Source organism: Pelmatolapia mariae, linkage group LG6 (assembly GCF_036321145.2).
Source record: "Pelmatolapia mariae isolate MD_Pm_ZW linkage group LG6, Pm_UMD_F_2, whole genome shotgun sequence".
NCBI lineage: Eukaryota > Metazoa > Chordata > Actinopteri > Cichliformes > Cichlidae > Pelmatolapia > Pelmatolapia mariae.
Window position 1 is genome coordinate 5,389,380 of NC_086232.1, and position 22,411 is coordinate 5,411,790.

The 22,411-nt window shown below is 39.7% G+C and overlaps 2 protein-coding genes across 4 annotated transcripts; both read right to left on the reverse strand.

The window, feature by feature from the left end:
• Positions 1 to 1,776: 1,776 nt before the first annotated feature.
• Positions 1,777 to 13,285, reverse strand: zgc:66455 (uncharacterized protein LOC393502 homolog). Its single transcript, XM_063475573.1, has 10 exons — positions 13,211 to 13,285; positions 13,102 to 13,132; positions 12,068 to 12,651; positions 10,326 to 10,668; positions 8,094 to 8,135; positions 6,136 to 6,236; positions 5,898 to 5,959; positions 4,604 to 4,770; positions 4,259 to 4,414; positions 1,777 to 4,142 (listed from the first exon to the last, which is right to left on the reverse strand). Exons 1-10 carry the CDS (start codon positions 13,283 to 13,285, stop codon positions 3,760 to 3,762), a joined length of 1,944 nt encoding a protein of 647 aa, XP_063331643.1. The 3' UTR covers positions 1,777 to 3,759.
• A 2,704-nt stretch (positions 13,286 to 15,989) lies between these two features.
• LOC134628889 (N-acetyllactosaminide beta-1,3-N-acetylglucosaminyltransferase 2-like) lies at positions 15,990 to 22,333 on the reverse strand. Of its 3 annotated transcripts, none has more exons than XM_063475703.1 (2): positions 22,264 to 22,333; positions 15,990 to 17,355 (listed from the first exon to the last, which is right to left on the reverse strand). In XM_063475703.1, exons 1-2 carry the CDS (start codon positions 22,306 to 22,308, stop codon positions 16,132 to 16,134), a joined length of 1,269 nt encoding a protein of 422 aa, XP_063331773.1. In that variant the 5' UTR covers positions 22,309 to 22,333; the 3' UTR covers positions 15,990 to 16,131. The 3 variants fall into 3 exon arrangements, with proteins under 3 accessions (XP_063331773.1, XP_063331775.1, XP_063331774.1); XM_063475705.1 differs by lacking the exon at positions 22,264 to 22,333 and adding an exon at positions 20,476 to 20,580; XM_063475704.1 differs by lacking the exon at positions 22,264 to 22,333 and adding an exon at positions 17,441 to 17,532.
• Between the last annotated feature and the right edge of the window lie 78 nt (positions 22,334 to 22,411).

Here is a 22,411-nt window from a genome sequence, read left to right on the forward strand (position 1 = left end):
AGCGTTTTGTGGGAGAAACGTTTCGTCACTCATCCAAGTGACTTACAGGAAGAAGTGACGAAACGTTTCTCCCACAAAACGCTATGTCCAGATGAACAGAATCAACTTTTGGAGATACACATTGAAAATAAACTACAATAAAATGACATAAATGCAATACAGGAAGGTAATGGAATTAGAGACGCTTTTTTATTGTAGGACTTTGTTTGTTTTAGGGCAGTGGAAAACAGTTGGGATTCTGTGCATGTGTGGGAGGGTTGCACAGGATTAAGGTTGGAGGATGCTGCCTGGAAGGTCATGCTCAGCATGCCTCTCTGGTTGGAGAGCGATAGAGGAGTGACCTCAGGTTTCCAAGTGAGGAAGATAGCTGAGCGTAGAGGGTGGATCTACTATTACCACCACCAACAACCACTCCTCCTTACCTTACAGACAGCAACAGAGTGATGCTGTCCTTGGAGAATCTACCTGATAGACATAAGGAGCATTCAGTCAAAGGACAAAGAAGGAGTTTCTTTTAACAGGAGGCAGGGATCTGAGTAAATGGTGGAAAAAAATCTAGAAAAAATCTTAATACCAGCAATGAAGTAAAAAGGAAGCTGACTTAATTAATTGTGGACTGCATTAGGTGACAAATGCATTGCAGATTTTCCTGAAAACTAGCTTTCCAATGCAGTCAAAGCCTGTAAGTTAAAGCTGATTATCAGTCAACAATTATCCCCCCCCCTCCATTAACAGAAAGATTTTCTTTTTTAAAAAGCTGATAGTTTTAATGTGTTAGAACAAAACTGAGATCAACTTAGACGTCATTGTCATCATTCAAATGGAATAATTTTTTATGCAAACCTGATGAAAATCGTTCCAATATTTCCCTCTGAATGGAGATGTAGAGAAACTGTAGCTGATTTCCTGTTTTGAGCAGTGAAGGACTGAGGGAACAAGTACCCTGTAATAAAGCAGAGTAAGGTCAGCAGACTCCCAATGTGTCAGCACACTGTGCTGGATTAGCTGCTGTAAGCCTATTAAAGTGGTTTGGACTGGGTGGGCCAGCACAGAGTACACTTCACTCTTTACATGCAATGATGCAGGCTGGCTAGCTTGAAGTTGCAACCACAGTACGGTATGTGTCCTGTAGGGGTGTCCTTGACCAGCACGGTATTGGTAGACGCATTCCCACAGTCCTTTCAATGTTCTTTTAATGGGATGCAGAGAGCTCAGTTGGATAAGCTGCAGGACCAGGCTGACACCAGATCAAGTGCTGGAGAGGCTGGTCGGGCTGACTCTCCCACTGCACCTCCCCTACCCCCAGTGGTAGTGACGCCACATAGGATGGGGGTGGGCTACGACCCTCAGGTATTCCTTGAAACATTACAGGCAATGGCAGAGGCATGCCAGGCTACCTGGCTACCTGTGCCGTTGGAAAGAGAGGCGCAGCTCTCAGGTCATGCTGACGGCCACGCAGCCAGAGGAGGCGGAGGGTTGCAGCCGGCAGCTAGTGGGACAAGGCTATTTCCAGGGCCGAGGAAGAGGTCCCCACGGCCCTGCCCTGGCAGAGCAGCCACTGCAGCTACGGGACGCTAACCCCTTTCTCCCAGATCTGCCTCACCAGGTCCTGCCAGCGCTGACCCACGGAGGGCCACACCAATGCTAAGGCAGAAGTGTTAGAGATGCGGGTGACAGGACATCTGTGGCGGGAGTGTCCATTGATGGAGGTTGGTCAGGTGTTCCACGTCATTGGGGTCCCAAGAGGGACATACAGTGTTCGGGTAAGATGCCAGGTTTTGGTGGACTCAGGCTGCATGCAGACATTCCTTTTATCTCAAAAATTCTAAAAAAGACTAGTTACAAAACAGCTAACTGATCATCTGCAGAGGAATGTTTATTTAAAGAATTTTACTCAAGATTCAGATTTCATCACAGTACAAAAACAGCATTGGTAACAGTTACAAAGAATCTTATGGCTTTTAACAGCGATTAGAGCATTCAAAAGGCACTAAAGGTACTGCTGCAATAGTTTGAATCTTATTTAATAGACCCCAATTTGTTGATGTAAATGGAGAGCCCTCTTCACACACTTAATTTCTTCTACAGGATCTAAAAGACACATACACTATACATTTATACATGTGTAGACATATGTTATATTACTGCTCCCCTATGAGCTGTCCCAGGCAGGCATCATCTGCCTGACACAAGACTATAAAAGTTAGCTCAAAGATCTTATGTATCAAAGTTGTATTGGCGATTTGTTTTGATCTATAGTTTTAGTATCCTAAATTTTCTGTTTTATAGGCTTTTTCCATGTAAATCCCACATTCACTCAAGCCGGTGAATACTTCTGACTTGTGTGAATGCTGGTGTGTCTGGCTGCCGCTACTGACCGGTACATTTTTCGACTTGGATTTATTGTTTATTTTGTCCTTTTGTTTTCTTATTTTTCCTTTGTCTTCATTGTTATATTATGTGTTTTATTCTTTTTTTTTCCCCCCCGCCTGTCCCGTTTGGCTCTTTTGCCATCAGAATTATTGTCTAAAGGCAAAGAAAGATGCCCACCGGATTTCCTTTACCAAATGGACTATCCCGGCCTTGCCGTATTGGTCTATTTGATTCACCTTTGCTTTTATTGTTTATTTTATTTTATTTTCACTTGCTACACACGGGACAGACAAGACTGGGGGAAAGAAAAGGGAGAATGAAAGAGAGGGAGGGAAAGAAAAACATCGGGGAAGAGGAACGGTGATAAAGGGCAAAAAACAAAAACCAACAAAACAAACAGACAAAAAATACATATATCAATCACCTGGATCACCTGTTGAGAAAGAAAAGAGAAAACAAGCAAAAAAAAGAGCAATATAATAAAGAACATCATCGTGATAATCTATGTGAATATAATAGTAAATACTAAATATTGAATATTATTGTGCAGCACGTAGGATCAACAGCACACAGTGTGCTTTGAGGTAGGAGCCAAAAAGGGTGTAGTTTGTGTGTGTGATCACCCGTGTGTTCACCTGTGAGCATGAACGCGCTTGTTTTTAAAAGGTTCCTTCATGTAATGATCTGCTAGAGGGTGTGGGGGGCCACAGCCCCGTCCTCCAGGGCATGAAGCAGGTATGGAGGAGATCCAGGCTCCAGACATCCAGAGGCCCTCAGAGCACAAGAGACCAAGGAAGACCAACAGAGGGGCAACCGTGCCACTCTCCCGGAAAGAGCTGAGGAGAGCCCCAGATGACGGGTTACTCAGCAGCCATGGAGCAGGGGGGGGGGGTTGCAGTGACGTGCTCGTGCGCTCCGCCAGCAGCCAGCTGTGCCCCGAGCCCCAGGCCGAGGGCAACCGACCCCCTTTGGGGGTGGGGGCTTGAGTTTTATTCTGTTGTTAAGTGTCCTCTGGTGTCTTGAAAGGCACTTTCAAATAAGATTTATTATTATCATCACAACCGTCTTCTCTCAAGACATGTTTTGCACTTCATTGCTTACCAGACTTGGTGACAAATATGGTCATTTGATACTAGTATTAGGGGTATCAGGTCAACTAAAACTAGATGTGGAACATTTTGGCACTCACTGCAAATAATTTGTGACAACTTAGTAAATATGTCCCTTAGGCCTTTCAAGACCCCATGAAAATTTCGAAACAAGGAATAAAAATGCTTTTCATTGTGACTTTAATTGTGCAATTTACAAATAGTGCAAAATGCAGACAAAAAAAAGAGAAAGTAAATTTAAAGAAGACATTTTACTGAATATAATTAAGATTAATTATCATTGACTGTTCACACCCTCCCGCTGATCCATGTAGCTGTCTGGAGGGTGCAGCAGATTGAAGCGCAGCAGCTGCAGATCCAAAACTTGCCGTTGCTCCTTTACATGGCCCCAGCACTCTCTGGGGCCCCAGGCAGGTGGAGATGGGGGAGGCAGGTCAGAGTCAGCGGGACTGGAGTAGTTTTCCTCAGGATGCTGGTGGTTGTTGTTGGGGTCAGAAGGGGATAAGCTGCTGTTGCTGTGGCAGCGAACTAGGAATTTTCCCCGGTGGTGACGATGGTAGAACATGCCGGCAACCACCAGCAGTGCAAGAATTAGTGAGCTGAGCAGGAAGAAAAGGACGTATACACCTTTAGCTTCAGTGGACAGGCGTGAGCTGCAACCTGAAGGGAAAACGAAAAACACCCCCGCCCCCCCAAACAAAACAGGAGGTCAGCAGCTGAATTAAAGCAGAATATCTGCAAGTCTAACTAAGATTTCTGATATGGGTCAAGCATACCTGCAGCCTTTATGTCCACACAGATGGTTCCTCCTGATCCCAGGCGGGAGTTATCCTGAAAGCCTGCCCGGCAATGGCATGAGTAGGAGCCAAACTGGTTCACACAGTCTGCATTGATGTCACATTGAACAAGTTGGGTCCCACACTCATTAACATCTGAAACAGACATGCACAGAACTTTTAGCTGATAATGTGTTTAGTATTATATGCATTTTAAAAAAAAACTATGTAAAAACAATGTAGTGTAATCAAATATATATCAGTAATCAACACTGTTTTTGACTCCTTCCTATTTACAGATTTGTCCAGAGTAACATTACCAAGCAATTTTGGACACTTCCATACCTGCAGTCGACACAGACATGATGATTGCCTTTCTCAGATTCCCTTTGAAGTTGATGCCAGTGGCAATGAGCCCCTGGAGAGCGGAGTGGATGCCCCTGTGGACATGCATGCCTCTAGGTCCCTGTCTAACTTGCAGCCAGAGGATGTACAGCACTCCTGCATGCAACCTGTGCACAAAACCTGTAATTATGTACCGTAACATATACCTTAACAGTAAAGCAGCTTTATGATCCATAGATCCTGCTTCATTGTCATAGTGTAGTCTAAAACAGTCAGACTACACAATGACATAAGTTCAGGAGCTGCAGAGTGAGGTTTAATGTAAAAAATACACCAGTCCACAGTTCTCAAGTGGAGTTTCCAGGATTTGTTTTTAGTATGGTAGCAAAAGAGGAAAAAGAATGAGAGAGGTGGGGAAAAGGTCTGGTCCTATATGCTGGATACAAAGTAAAAGGCATCCTTTTTTTCCCCTCAAGTTGGACATGGAGTCCCAGAGTGACAGTCAAAATGTCCAAAATGTGAAGCAAATGAAAATTCCAACAACCACAGCAGAACAAAGGGTATCAGACAATGAAACAGCGATAGCAGACACTGAACATAATTAATAATCATGGGAAGACAGAGACAGGAACTAAAACTTACACAGAGCACTAAAGAAAACAGAATTGAAAACTAGGGGACAAAAGCATAAACAGAAAGACAAGACAGAGGAGGACCAAAATAAGGAAACTGATCAAATTAAACACATAAGAAATAAGAATATCAAAATTGGAGCCAAGGTTTAATACAAACCAGAATTTCTAAACTAACACTAGAACAATGAGGCAATCTAAACAGGTACCCAGAACTCCAAAGAAACTAAACAGGGACTTAAATAATACAATTTAAAACTTCAAATACTACAATAAAAGTAAAACCCTAAACAGAAACCCAAATTCAGCAACTTCAAAATCAACACAACACAGCACTGCACAAGAGCATAAAAATTGTAAAACAATTGACACAAAACAAAGTGGCAAAAATATAGTGAAGTAGAAGAAATATCTCAAGTGTACAAGTGTTCAAATTACATTTTATATCTGATCCCATCTATACTTTCATCCAGTCGTGGTCGGTTTTGCAAGATTAGACCAATGGTATTTACGTGTGGAGTATTCAGTGTGGAGTTGCAGTTCTTTTCTGCATAGGTTCACTCAAAAAAAGACAGTCTCATTCAAATGTTTTTAAATGTATTCAAAGACAACCTTATACTTCAGCATTAATGGAAAGACTTGTGAGGATGTTTTCTACAAACCTTTTTATTCTTTTGGAAGACACTGACAGTTGTGCATGCAGAGCCTCCAGCTGTTTGCTGATCTACAGAAACAAAAGCCATGTACAAAGTTTAGTCTGGGCCTTCAGCATTTCTTAATGCGTCAGTGAAGCTTTGTTTTTAATATTTATTACAAAAAACATGCACATGCTACATATGACACCTTTAATGTCTTGTCTCGCACACACGCACGTACACACACACACACACACACACGTACCAAAGCTTTTACTGAAAGCAGCAGTGATCTGGCCAGGTTGTCCCAAGACTTCACTAAATCCTGACTAAAGTTGATCTCTATAGCCACTTCAAACAGGTGATCTGTCAGAGAGATTTCAGAGGACCAAAACAAAGTCATTATAATAACAGTTTCACTGGTAGCTCAGATAAAATAAATTAAATTTGATCTCCAGATTAGAATTACAGGCATACACAAAGTTTGTACACACCTTCTCATTAAATGTTTTTTTCTTTAATTTTACTACTTTCTACACTGTAGACATCAAATATATGAAGCAAGATTTATGTAGCAAAGAAAAAAAAACCTCTAAATATACTTTATATTTTAGATTCCTGAAAGTAGCCACCCTTTGCTTTCTTGACAGCACTGCAATCCCTTGGCCTTCTCTCAATGACCTTCATGATGTAGTCACCTGTCAGGGTTCATTTGTGGAATTTCATGCCTTCTTAATGGAGTTGGGATGATCAGTTGTGTTCTGCAGAAGTCAGGTTGGTACAAAGCTGACAGCCCTATTTGACAACTATTAGAAATTATATTATGCCAAGAACCAATCAGCTAAATAAAGAGAAATGACAGTCCATCATGACTTTAAGAACTGAAGGTCAGTCAGTCTGGAAAACTGCTAAAACCTTGACTGTGTTGCCAAGTGCAGTCTCAAAAACCATCAAGCACTATGATGAAACTGGATGAGGATGCCCCAGGAAATAAAGACCAAGAGTCCCCTCTGCTGCAGAGGATATATTCATCCGAGTCACCAACCTCAAATCTGAAGTTAACAGCAACTCAGATTAAGCCCAAATAAATGCCACACAGAGTTCCAGTAGCAGACATCTCTACATCAACTGTTCAGAGGAGACTGTGTGAATCAGGCCTTTATGGTCAAATAGCTGCTAAGAAACCACAACTAAGGAAAACCAACAAGCAGAAGAGATTTGTTTGTGCCAACAAACACAAGTAGTGGACATTGTTGGACATATATTCAAAATTAAAAGGCACACAGAACCAGCATGGTTACCGCAGCATCCTGCCATCTCATCCGGTTTGCATTTAGTTGGACCACCATGTATTTTTCAACAGGACAATGACCCCAAACACACCTCCAGGATGTGTAAGGGCTATTTGACCAAGAAGGACAGTGATGGAGTGCTGCGCCAGATGTCCTGGCCTCCACTGTCACCTGACCTAAAACCCAGTCAAGATGGTTTGGGATGAGATTGAGCGCAGAGTGAAGGCAAAAGGGCCAACAAGTGTTCAGCATCTCTGAGAACTCCTTCAAGACTGTTGGAAAACCAGCTCAGGTGACAACCTCAAAGCTCATCGAGAGAATGCCAAGAGTGTGCAAAGCAGTAATCAAAGCAAAGGTTGGCTATTTTGAAGACTCTAAAGTATAAAGCATGTTATGAGTCATTTCATACTTTTATCTACTACAAAATTACATGTGTGTTCATTCATAGTTTTGATGCCTTCAGTGAGAATGCACAATGTAAATACACACACAGAGACTGTACAACAAGTCAAAGTAAGGAGGCTGAGGACTGGTGAATTCCAGAACCACTATCCGAGCTGAGACAAACATCCATGAGTACAACCAATGGCCAGAACCAATTGTGTACTTAGTGAATACCTCAGGCAGCAGAAAGAAAGAAGAGGACAGCGCAGTCATATAAATAGCAAAGATACTGCACAGGACCCTCAAGCTCGCAGGCCTCTGGTAGAGGACCCTGGCTTGAAGGATAGACCACCCGCAGGGGAGAGAAGGGAATGACTTTTTTTTTTTTTTTTTTTAAATGAATAAATCTATCTATAAAACATTTTTAAAATCCTGCTCATGACCAGACTGTGTGTTCAGCATAAGGTACAATGGCAATTTAGCCAGATAAAAAGAGAACCCACACTTCAGAAAATAAATAAATAAGACATTCTTGTTCAATACTCACCACCAGGAAAATGTTGAATTTCTGAGTCATTTTTCATGTTTGCTATGAGGGACAAAAAAAACAAAAACAAAAACCACACAGTAAAAAAACAAAACCAAACCCCTCTCCGACTTCCCACAAATGAACCAGTTGTGTAATCCAGTGCTTATCTACACTTAACATAATTCAACACCACTCGACCATATAGATTATTTGTGTGCTTTTGTTTGGCAAAAAAAACATTTCTTTATAGTACATCCAAAAGTATCTAGAGTGCATCACTTATTCCACATTTTGACATATTCTTTCACATGCACTGTAATAATAATAATAATAATAATAATAATAATAATAATAATAATAATAATATCTCCAAAAGTTGATTCTGTTCATCTGGACGTAGCGTTTTGTGGAAGAAACGTTTCGTCACTCATCCAAGTGACTTCTTCAGTCTCAGCTGACTGCAGGTTTCTCCAAACCTTATAAACAGTACATTTGCATAATGACTGAAACCAGCCCACTGAAGGAACAATGGGCTGGGAGGTCAGTTCTTTAATCTTAATTATGTAAATTCTCATGACCATTGATCAACAAACACTGACCAAAACCCACTGATCAAAGCCCACTGATCAATGGCCATGAGTACCATTCACAGAGAGTTGTAGTGATCTGTAGTGATCCCATATGTGTCAGGAGTATCGGAACGGTTGAGACGCATTTTTTTCTAAACACCGGGTCTCTGTGGCTTTTAAACCCAAAACACGCTGCGCCAAAAACTGGTCCACCCCAAGGATCGGGTCCCCCGACACAAACAGAGTAACATAGTGTACGCTGTTAAGTGCCAGGAGGATTGCCAGGATTTATACATCGGGGAAACCAAACAACCTCTGGCTACAACACAGAAGAGCTACCTCTTCAGGCCTGGACTCTGCAGTCTATTTACACCTACAGGCCAGTGGACACTCTTTCAATGATGAGGATGTACACATCCTGGACAGGGAGGAACGCTGGTTTGAGCGCGGAGTCAAGGAGGCCATTTACGTGAAAAGGGAAAGACCATCTCTGAATTGAGGAGGGGGCCTAAGGGTACATCTTTCGCCATCTTACAATGCTGTGATTGCAGCCATTCCCCAACTCTCTGTGAATGGTACTCATGGCCATTGATCAGTGTTCTTTGATCAGTGGGTTTTGGTCAGTGTTTGTTGATCAATGGTCATGAGAATTTGCATAATTAAGATTAAAGAACTGACCTCCCAGCCCATTGTTCCTTCAGTGGGCTGGTTTCAGTCATTATGCAAATGTACTGTTTATAAGATTGGGGAAACCTGCAGTCAGCTGAGACTGAAGAAGTCACTTGGATGAGTGACGAAACGCTTCTCCCACAAAACGCTACGTCCAGATGAGCAGAATCAACTTTTGGAGATTTACTTACCTGGATGATTGAGAATGCATCAAAATAATAATAATACATTTTATTTATAGGTGCCTTTAAGACCCTCAAGGTCACCTTGCAATAGCACAAACAATAACAGCAATAAAATATAATAAAACATGGCAAAATAAAATTTAGAAATAAGAGAAAAAAAAAAGCATGAAAGTATAAAATCAACTATAGTGTCTTTTCAGATCAAGTACAATCAACTAAATTTACCACAGGTGAACTCCAATAAGGTTGTTGAATCGTCTGACAGATGATAATTGGAAACTGGATGCACCTGAGCTCACCTCTGAGTGTCATTACAAAGGCTGTAAACATTTATGTACATGTTCTATTTTTCTTTTTCTTTTTTTTTTTTATTAAAGTGTAAGAATTTCAAGTATTTCACTTTGTCATTGTATTGTTTTGTGGTGTGTGTAGAATTTTGAGGTGAAAATGAATCAATCCCATTTTGGCTATAACATCACAAAATGTTGAACAAGTGAAGCACTGGCAATACTTTCTGGATGCAGTGTATTCTTGTGTTTGGGTTGAAGGGGCCTTAATTACAAGGTTATAACAGGAAAACACTTAACATGTGGAACTTATTTTTACTCACGTATGTATCATGTATAGCTCTTTTAGAAAATCAAAGAGCAAGTTCAAATTTTAATAGCTGTTTAACCAGAAAATGTTCATTGAAAATTTGGTTGATCATGATCTCATTTCAAAGAACTAAACATATCTATATCAAGCGATATAATTACAGTTAGTCAATACAAAAAAGACGAGTACCTGAAAGATCCAGGAGAGTGTCTGTGTTCAAATGTACTCACAGTTCCCTCTGTGGTCTGACAGTGGCTCCACCATGTTAGGCTGAGGATGAGTCTGATCAGTGTGCTGTATTTCCTGTCTGTCAGAGGATGGGGAAAGCTGGACTGAGGTCTGACTGACCTCTGTTATGTTCTCCTTCACTGTCCAGCTCAGAGTTGTGGTCTCATCCTCTGCAACAGTAGATTCCTCCTCATTCATTTGTTTTGCTGTTGCAGTGTCAGTGGTGACTTCCAGTTGGGTGTGAGTGATACCTCTCCCTGATCTGAAGGTCCTTTGGGTGGACACTGATTCAGTCGGCATGGTCGTGTAGTTCCCAGACAAGGACAGAGGGTTGTTTTTATCCACCTGAAGAAGGACAGACGAAGAAGAGTTTTACAATGTTTTCTGGAATTTACAAGCAAAATAAAAAACAAAACAAGTACTGCAGATTTTTGCAAGATTACCTGGTCTTTATCATGTTGTTTATACTTCTCTGGGTTTCCTTTTGACATATAGGGTCATTACCATTAATGTTTTAAGTTCCTGAGCAGTATCCAGTATGGCAATTTGGTGATTAAGTAATGTGTGTTGGATCTTATTGTAATCATATTACGTTTATGTGTAATTCAGTGTCAGAAGAAAATTATGTTTTGATCAGTTACATGAAATGTATTCTTTTTATAATTAAGCACATGTCTATGTGACTTTTCACCTAGTAACTTGTGTGATGAACCTATGCAGCTACTAACCGCTTCCTGTCTTCAGAGAACATTTAGATGTAGAGAAGAGAAAGCTCAGCTCTTTTACGAGAACATACAGATGTAGAAAAGGGAAAGTCCCGCTACTGGAGTGATGTTGTTATGTAACACACACACACACACACCAATCTTGTATAAATAAAGAACGCAGACGGTGACAAAGCGCGAGTCCATGAGTGTCTCCTGTGCGAGCGCTCTGTGACCGTCCTCGCGAGTAAAGAACTGCAGTGTGTTAGTGTTTTCTAACTCAGACGTCTCAGCTGAAGAACGGCAGGGTGATTTGAAGAAATCCCCTGTCATTCAGTATTGTATTAAATTCAGTTGTCACATTACAGTTAACCAAACAGCTATGTCACTGTTACTTGAGCTACATAGATTATATGAATGATGGGAAAATAAAAGAAAACTATGTAGCCTTGATTTTTTTTATGCTAACTCACACAGTAATCGCGTGACCTCACTTAATGTATGAAATATGACATAAAATGTGACATTTTTAAAAAAATATTTTAGACAGTTAATTTATTAAAGAGAAAATCAAAACAAAGTGCAGAAAAAAGCCTAAATGATTTACACTGCAGAGGAACTGAAAGAAGTTGCTAAACCTTTTTCTACATGTTTTTAATCAGTGAGTGAAATCTTTAACATTAGACAGTAATTTTACTAGGGCTGTCAACGTTAACGCCAATTAATCCATCATCACAATTTACAAGATTACAATTTTTAAGGCAATTAACCCATCTGGAGCTCAGAATGACTCAAAATTCCTGAAATGTCTCTGTCAACGCATTTCGGGCAGTTTGTCCATTCTGTGCTCCATATGGGTTAAAATTTTTAATTGCGTTAAACATGATGATGCGTTAACATTGACACGTTGACTACTTTTTACCCATTCTTAAATTTTATAGTGAATATGCAGCTTTTGCCAGTGTTAGAAATATTGCCAGGCAGTGTAAGGCATCTGCAAAACTACAGTTGAGACTAAGACTAACACTGTGTCCACTCACCCAAGTGTTTGTGTCTGCAGGCATCTTGGGCTCCGTGGGTAGCTCAGTCATCATTGCTAATTGTTCCTCATCATAACCATACCCCATCTGTTCCCTCTTTGTACCTGGTCCAGATTCACTGAAGTCCATCAGCCCAGGAGATGTCTCTGACTCATTGCTTGTCTCTGTAAAGCCTTCACCTGGGTTATAAATGACTGGTGATCCAAATGCCTGGTAGCGACCATAAAAGCCCCTGTACAGGGGGTTGGGCCAGCCGCCAATCAGTAGCACCACATACAGAATATTGGAGGAGGAGGTGTATTTGGCCTCTTGCCAGCACTTCTGTAAGACTTTGTGTCCCGCTAACTCTCCAACTGGCTCGTCAATGTGGATTTGGTCCTGTTTGAGGTTACAGATGTCATCAGGGGTCAAATCCTCCAGGTAGAGATGAATCCTTTTACTCGGATCCACCTGGATTGTCCAGTTGCACCACAGGGGAGGATTGGAGCATAGGTAGTCCGGGGAGAAAAACTCACCACTGTCAGTGTATAGCAACCGGTGACAACTCCGCAAGGCAAAGAAAGTGTTTTCAGCTCCAGAGTCATCTGTGAACGGAATAGACAGACATGTCATTAAATGAACCGAAATGGTTTTATATATTATTACGAATGCAATTCACTTTTCAACCTAGTTGGCAGGTGCTGATTTCAGTACTGTATATAATCAACATATAGTTATGCATATTTTAAAATCAGGAAAATATACTAACATCATTCACTTTCACAGTGAAGAAAAACAATCAAATATTAACCTGTATAAGGAAAGGCTCTCCCATAAATCCATATGGGTGATGTCAAACTACCAAAATGAGGTAGTTTATTGAGAATCCAATTAGCTCAAATATAATGGTCAGATTTCATAAGAAAGTTTGCATGTGTGTTGGTGATCAGGTTTTATGAAACTAAAATCAGTTTGTCAGCACAGGCTGAAACATTTAGACTTACAAAATAACATACAAACATAGAAAATCCCAAGTTAAACATTTGCAGACTCACCTGGAGGCTGCTCAGTATCTTCTTCATTTACCTAAGGACAGAAAGAAATACACAATTAAACTGTTAACACAAATCTGAAAGAGGTTATCAGTGAGGCACAATAACTTACCTGTGCATTACAGTCAAATGTCAACAAAAATATGAGCAGCACACACTTGAAGCTTATGACGGCTGTTTGTTTCATTTTCGTATGCAGTTAAATTACTGAAATTTGGCAAGCAACAAAGTCAATCTGATCCTCTCAGATTCAGTTCAACGGATATTTCCTTTCCTGTCTCTGCAGGTGAATTGCATCAGTTAGTTGATTAAGTTTCCTTTTACTGGCTAGTAATATCCATTTTATCCAGCAGAGGGCACTGTAATATTTATTATTGGGCTGGTGCTTTCTGCTTTAAAGACAAAACTGAAGACACTGCACCTATTTTATTTAGGGGTTTAGGTTTTATCTGCTACAGATGTTTGCTGTGTTTGAGTTTCATAAACTATTTATTTTAATTTTTTCCAGGCAAAAAAATAATACCAAAAATCACATGTTATAATTTATGAGATTAGAACACTTTATTGTCGGACATTCAAATACAGATTAGTTTAAAATTTACCACAACAACACACAATAACAAGAGACAGTTTTCATTTATTGAGAGTGAGGAGCAGATGGGTGGGGGTAATGGCTAAAACAATGTCAACAAAACTTAATCCTTATTCAGTCAACCATGGAAAATTGTTGCATATGAGCCAAACTCACTTTACTGCTTATTCAAATACACACATACAAATAAGCAAGAAAAACAATTAAAATAATATTTCATAAATTGAATTATGGAAGTCTGTGAAAATATGTGTCATGTTTCTGTCAGATAAACCCGAATTCTTCACAGCAACACCCAGTGTCGGATCACTTTAAGTTTTATTTCATTTCTTTAACTTAGTCACATCAGTTAAGGCTGAAAAGCAATGCTATGGCATTTAAAATGCAGTGATATTAAAAATAAGACTCCTACTTATATTTTTCCTGGTGCTTCTATCCATGTTTTCATGATGCTTTGAATTATAAGAGCCTTCAGATGTGTGAAAAGTGAAAATGTGTTTTTTTTTTCATGTTTTTTGTTTCTTTTTTTTGTGGCACGGCTGTAATATTGGAGTAATAGTGATATTCAGACATTGTCTGACCTATTATTTCATCTACTAAATGTAGCGCCATCTGCAAATCTAAAAATCTAGGTCTAAATTTTATATACATTGTGCAAACGTTCAGCCACAGTTTGATGCTCAAGCTCTATTACCTTATTGAGTTACCTGCTTTTGTTCATTTTATTTGCAAGTGATGAAGATTGGGATTTGACCAAATAAAAGTGAGATGAAAACAGAAATAACAGCTGGACTGTTTACCAGCAAGCACATCCATTAGACAACAAATATTAACAAAGTAGTGAGCTATGTTGAGCTTATAGTAAGAGTGTTCTTTGTTATGAAGGTGGCTTTCTTTTTGCCTGCATAAATCACCATGGTAACATATACTTACCACATAACTTATACCAGGTTCCAGATTAAGTTCTGAATTTCAGTTTAAATGCATCAAAGTTTCAGAGTTCAAATACAAAGCTGTTAGAAGTTGTGTTAGAAATAAATAGCAACACCAAGAGCACACAGAGCGGTAAAATAAATATAACTCAAGCTAAAACAAGTCACCTGGATCAGTGACACAACAGCACATTACTCTTGTATTTTATTTACAGCATGTGTTGCATTTTACCGTTTATATTATATGCAGCATTTTTTTCTGAATCTTTAGTGTTCTCTGTCACTCATGTTGATACATTTGATTCTCATCTGATACATTTTTTGTGGAAGAAGAGTCAAATGACACATCAAATGGCTCCTTTTGTGTATGTGCCCAGAGCCTGAAGCAGAAAGCCTGAGCTACCAAAGAAATCTGATACTCACCGTTGTAATAGCCACGGATTTCAGGATCTGTCAAGACAGCTAATGCAAAGAAAGCCTCACTATGTGGAACTTGCTTGTGAAGCTAATTTAATATCTTTAATATCTTTGGACTTTGTTTTTTTTAGATTACATCTGTTTTAACTTTAGTCGAGTGAGGTTAATGTATGCCCTTTATACTGTTGACATAAAATACTTTATTTTGTATAAATTTGCTGCATCTTGAGGAAGCATACAAAATTCAGAGACACTGGAATTTTTTAATGATTAAAAAAATGTTGTGGGCAAAGCTTCACAAAGAGTCATCTGTGAATGGAACAGACATACATGTCATTAAATGAACAGAAATGATTTTATATATTATTCACTTTTCATGCAATTCATTTTTCAACCTAGTAGGCAGGTGCTGATAATAATAATAATAATAATAATAATGGATTGCATTTATATAGCACTTTACAATTCCACTATTCATTCACGCTCACATTCACACACTGGTGGAGGCAAGCTACACTTGTAGCCACAGCTGCCCTGGGGCAGACTGACAGAAGCGAGGCTGCCATATCACGCCATCGGCCCCTCTGGCCATCACCAGTAGGCGGTAGGTGAAGTGTCTTGCCCAAGGACACAATGACCGAGACTGTCCGAGCTGGGGCTCGAACCGGCAACCTTCCGGTTACAAGACGAACTGCCAACTCTTTGAGCCACGATTTCAGTACTGTATATAAATCAACATATAGTTATGCATTTTTTTAAATCAGGAAAATGTACTAACATCATTCACTTTCAGGATGTTCATTTTTACTTCATGTTAGTTCTCAAAGCGTTTGTGTTTTTAAACATACTGAATGCCTCTCAACTTTTAAAAATGCATCAGATGAGAATCAAATGTCTCTTTCAACATGACTGACAGAGAACACTAAAGATTCAGAAAAAAAATGCTCCATATAAAAATAAACAGTAAAATGCAAAACATATGCTGTAAATAAAAAGTAGCAACCCTGTTGAACTTTGATTTGAAAAATATAGAATGGAAGGATTGAAAATGACTGACAAACTCAGTATTGCAAACAGCCATTAATAAAGCTTTCACTGGCAGTCCAGCTCGGGTTGGACAATGAAGGGCCAAATTGTTAACATCTCCTGTGGAGTTCGGCTGTGAACCAGCATCAAGTTCCTGTGGATACAAGGATTGTCTTTATACTTCTTTTCAATGTCAAATGTCTTGAAGCCATTGTGCTTCTCAGGAACAAGACCCAGCTTCTTGAGACACATTCCAGTATATACATCATCAATGGGAAACAACATTACTTGCTGAGATACATTGTGTAGGCGTATCGCCAACTCCCCAGAGTACAGATATCCTCCACCGCCAGCATATGGAGGATAGTTACCCACAAACACACTCTCTGGGATAAAGTATTTAAGTTTCTTGTCTCTGTGTGGCCCAGCATTTATTATAACATCACCTATGAACAAATCCTTGGACTCACCCTCTGGCAGGCCTTCCAGGTAGTTAACAATTCTTAAGGTGTTCACAAAGACGTCGTCATCGCCCTTAAGAACAAACCGAGCTTGAGGACAGTGTTTGGTAAACCACTCCAGAAAGAGGACCTCTTTCAGAGTTAGGTTTAAGAAGCTGTCTCTGTAGTCCCATTGAAGTATGTCTTTGTGAAGCTTTGCCTCATGACTCAGTAACTCCTGCAAGTCTGGGAAGTGGTCTGACGACAAGACGTTGCCTAGCAGGAACACTGTTACCACAGTCTGGTTGGCTAAGACTCCTGCTTGTCCCCAAGTTTCACGAATGGTCTGCCGCCTTTCAAAATGAGAGATCAAAGACTTGACAACCAGCAGTAGGAAAGGTTTTTCACTACAAACATGGGGCTGATTTATTAACATAGGGTATGTCCTACAACGCATGTACAAAAGAAAGTCCTGGAATTGCTTTGGTAGGGAGTTGTAGTCAAAGATATGCCTGGGCACTCTGTAGTCCGGTTCACACGGGTCCAGAGGTCCAGTGTCATTGAGCCAAGCTGGCAGTGTGTTGAGTGACGTGCTGGAGAATGCAGAGTTAAAGTTGGGGTTGTAAATGAAGTCCAAGCGTTGCTGCTCCTTGTTCCAGAAGGTTTCATTCAGTATGCGTTTACTCCAAAACCTCTTGGATGGGATGTGAACTTTGTGATGGCCACTTCTCTTGTGTCCAAGGTTCCATGACACGCTTATCACGACACAGATGAAGATGTTAAGCACCATCATGTAGCAGAAAGCCTTTATTTTATGGCGACATAGAGCCATGCTGCCTCCCCTCTGCATCTAGACATGAGAAAAGATATTCTGTTTTCAAAAAGATAGAGAAAAAAAAACATCTGCAGTGTCATTGCATTACAGGCAAACTTACAACAAAGCCAGGATACAAAGGAGCACTTGGAAACATGGAGACTATTAAGTTGACCCTGAAGGCGCTAAAAGGAGTAAAACTGAACGAATCTGTGACAGCAGGCCAGTGGCAAGCTTAATTTCCCCTGGTTTTGTTTTAGAGCTGTGACTGGCTGCACACAAAGCTCCATTTTCATTCCTAATCCTCGAGGAATGGCCTGCGAACATTTTTCCGCTCATCTTGACAGACAGGAGTCACACATTTTCAATTCAGCAGTGCACATGACACCAATCTGTGTACTGCCTGCTCATAAATAAAATTTACATATGTACCACTTGATGTCACTGTTTCTCTGGTAGTAGTACACCTACAGTATATATTTGGTAAGTTGTGTTTTTCAACTTTTACAAAGCTTATATATGGATATACATGTATTACTCATATAACTGATCTAACAGTCAATGTTTATGGTTATTTCAGTGCTTCAGTTTTTAATAAGAGACTCAAGTAGTAAATAAACCTGCATGCATCTGTGTACGCTCATCACACTGGAAAAAAAAAACAAAAAAAAACAAACAAAAAAAACAAAACCCAACTGTTAAAGTTCATTTGAAGTCAAACCTGATTTACAGCTTACAGCTAATAATGAGGGCGCAACCTGTCAGGTATGTTCATGTGTGAGTTTAATTATTCACAAAATCCTTCAAGTAAGATAAACTATTTGACGAATATGGTGAAAATCCAGATCGATCTTACTAATTTGACTGATAATGATGTTATTACTTTAATACTGGTAAAAAAATAAATAAATAAATAAATTGCAAGCTATTGGAACAATTTGAAAATAGTCCATATCCCTTTTCCTGGTGTTTATGCTTAAAATGCTGTTTTGTAGCTGGTCCGGTCTATAAAGATGCGAAAACTCATTATTCTTTCCTGATCATTCCTCCTCACTAATCTCTTGTAGAGGTGTGGAGCGTTGGGCCCCTTCTAACCTTTTTGCTCTTCCCACTTTCATTGTGCAATATTTAGTGCTGCAACAGTACCTATTTTATTTATCTATTATTTAAATACAAGCTTCTCAACCAAAAGGCAAAGAGCAAAATGAAAGCATTCCTCATTTCACTAATTATAGGCTGCAATCAATATGCTCCTATCTTCAGATCATTTTAATAAAATATATAAAAGGCTTTTATTTGAAAATAAATAAATAAACTTTAAACTGGACAAGATAAGAGACTCTTTAAAAATTTGAATCATTTATCTTACTGTAATGCTGTTTATTTTGCTAAAATTTTACTTTTAAAAGTATAAGTCACATATCTGTGCTATTTTTAACAAAGCTTGTGGAAATATTTAAATCGGCTCCCTTTAGTGGAACATCTGCTTCCATTTCACCCTATTCATAGCATCCTGCTCTGCCGCACCAGTCCTCTGTATGTCCTCTTTCAGTACATCCATGAATGCTCTCTGTGGTCTCTCTCCTTTTCTCCTGCCTTGCAGCTCCATATTTAACATCCCTTATTCAATATATCCACGATCATGCCACTGTACGTGTCAAACTTGCCTCTCTAACTTTGTCTCAAATGCCTGGCCTGAGCTGTCCCTCTGATATATTAATTTCTAATATTGTCCTGATCTTTGGATGGCTGACCCTCATCAATCTTCACTTGCTCTACTCCTTACAACTTCCTTGTCAGACCTGTTTCCATCTCATTCAGGTACATGTATTCTGTTTTGCTTCTAGTGGCTTCATTTTTCCAGCTCAACCTCTCCAACCTTACCTCTGACAGCTCTCTACTCTCACTACAGATCGCAGTGTAAACATCACAGTCTACGGTGTCTGACCTCATCTGCTACAAAAATTGTAGCTTGGCAGCATCAGACGGTAGTCTGTAGATGGCTTTAGGACATCTAGTCTGTCCATCACCATAGCAAACAAAAGGGGAAACCCTACGGCTGCTCACTGATCATCAACTCTCTCCTTAACAACCCCTTCCTTTAGTTTCATGGTTTGGCTCTGAAGTTGCTACAGCTCTGCACAATCACCCTTTCTAATTTTCTTGATTCAGGAACTCCTCAAATTACCCCTTCCATCTTCTCAGTACACTTGCTTTACTTGTTAGCACATTTCCATTCCTGTCCTTAATCACCTTAACCTGTCTTGGTACATTCTCATTCATACAGGCGAGGAAATCCATCATCATAAAATGAGTGATGAAACATTTCTCCCACTGAAAATGCTACGTCCAGATGAACAGAATCAACTTTTTGGAACACCCCAACCTGTTGCACATCCTTCCCAGCCTGATCTCGCTGTCTAAAAAAATCAATACTAGTCCTTTTCTTCTTCATTAGTATTCAGTCTCACATACAACTCAGTATGAGCCTTCTCATTTGCCTTTGCCACCTCTCCCTTTGCTGTGTGCCTAGCCTCCCAATAACCTTTCCACTTACATAGTTTTCCTGATGATCCCACTTTTTTGTTGCTAAACTCTTCCTTTAAATACTTCCCTGTACTTCATTCTGCCACCAAGTCTGTTTGTGCTCTTTCCTCTGTCCAAAGGATAAATACCTTCTTAGCTGCTAATTCAGCTGTACTTTCCCAGTCATCAGGTAACTTTTCCCTACCACCCAGAGCCTGTTTCAAGTCTTCCCTGAACTCTGCGCAATATTCTTCTTTCTTCAACTTAATCCTTATATCTGCCTTCATTAAAGACTACCATCTGACCCTGCCAAGCTAATATTTTCCCTGACACCACCTTGCCGTCTCCTGGTTTTGTGTTAAAAACAATTAAATGCAATTATCTTAATTAGGACTTATGTGTTGAGAATGACCATAATGTGCAAATTTTTAAACACATCTGTTTTACAGGATCACTGCTCGAAAAAAACAAAAATGCAAAAACCAAAAGAAAATAAAAAGAAAAGTTCACGACACTTTTATTTTAATTCCTACTTTTAGACCGCAGATATTCACTTGAAGAGCGCACAACTGTCCTCTCATGTCGCATGAGACTGAAAATTTCTGGCAGCTATTTAAATTAGTAACATACCTTTCAGATTCGCTCTATCTATAGCTCTGATCATCAGGCTGCTACTTCGGCACCTGCACCTTCCTCATCCTACGGAGGGAACGCGTTTTAGACATCTCGGCGTTCCAGAATCCCCTTTAAAATTTGAGAATCGGACGCTTCGTAAATTATCAGAGATGATCAAACCTCGCAAATATCTCCTTGGAACCATCCTCAACAAGGCTAATAGTAGAAGCGTCCGTCCTTCCTGTGTGTTGCGGTTAGTGACTCCTCCCTAATTTCAAGAGCGTGCTCAAGAGGCTGGACAGAGGCTTCAGGCCCCCAGGCTCAACAGACTATCCGGCAGTTCAGTTAGTACTTAAAGTGTTTCAGTGCCGGGAATATGAGGGAAATCTGCAATTGGGAAATGTGGATGGAAACAAAAGTGTATGCAAATCAAAAATCATACAAGTTTAGGCCGTGCTTACCCTCGACAAAAGATTTGATTCACCACTGGTTGTTGGTTGCTGTTCTGAGCCCAAGTCTGGCAAAACAGACCTAAATAGATATATATTTTTTAAAAAACCAACTTGCAAGATCAACGTGAAAGTTTTTAATAAGTGAATTTTTTCATTTGTTTTGATCCAAATCTTTGCTTTGGCCAGCTCTATCTTTGGTTTAGGGATCCTCGAGACATTTCAGAAAGAATCTTCCAAAATACTATATACAGTATGAATTGCTTTAAAGCTACTTTATACTGTTATAATGTCATGTCAGCCAAAAAACCTGGCTATTTCACCATGTTCACATTTATTATCAGGACAATAACCACTTGGTAAAAATCAGTCTCCAGGCCACTTCATGTTTTTTTTGTTTGTTTTATACATACTAAGTTGGATTTTTAGTAGTCTTACTAGCCTTTCTCCAAACTATGGATTGTCTAGAGATGGTTGCTGTGAAAATGTGAATGCTAGCTTTTTGGTGTTACTGCAGTTAAAAACATAATAATTACATCTGAAGAGTTAGAACTGACTTAACTTGATAAGATGGAGTATCAAGTTAAGACTTCTTTTATGCTGTCTCAGATTCATCCTACAGAACTACATGAGGTGCAGCAGCAACAGTAGTATAATGTCAAGAACACTGTTTAGGACTAAATGAAAGGTCAAAAGACATCAGAAAAGTATAATGATTTAATGTTACACGTATTAACCATCTTTGAAGATGTAAGGTCTCCAGGTTTACATTTAAATATGTATAAAACTATATTAAGTACTGTACCAAAGGTTGTAATAAGTTGAATTGCAGCATGACGTTGTTATTTTAAATACATCAAATGAAACGAACAATCTTTTCTCCTTATCCCTGCATTAAGATTTGAATTATTGTATTACAGTTTTGATGTGCCACTGGAAATCAAGCACTGACATTCTGAAGGTTTTTTTTCCTCTTAAGAGTTAATGAAACACCAAGAATGTTCGGGGCTGAAGTTTATTACCACTGCCTTAAAGTAACCTAAACTTCTTTTATTTGCTTGAGGAAAAAAATAAGTTGTGCAGTGCTTATCTGTGTAACCTAGACTTCCTCCTTTACCTTTGGACTGTTCTGTGCTTACCTAACATCATATGATAAGAGCCTGATTACTATCCATATTTGTGTGTGTGTGTGTGTGTGTGTGTGTGTGTGTGTGTGTGTGTGTGTGTGTGTGTGTGTGTGTGTGTGTGTATTAGTCTTTGTTCTTCAAGCTTGGGTCCTCTACCAGAGGCCAGGGAGCTCGGGGGTCACTGCACCTAGTGCTCCGATTACCACTGGGACCACTGTTATTTTCACCTTCCATATCTTCTCTGAGACCCTGGTACTTCTCCAGCTTCTCATGTTGCTGTCGTTCGGTATCGCTACATCCATCACTACGGCCGTCTTCCTTTGCTTGTCCACCACTACTATGTCCAGTTGGTTAGCCATCGCCATTTATGTCCGT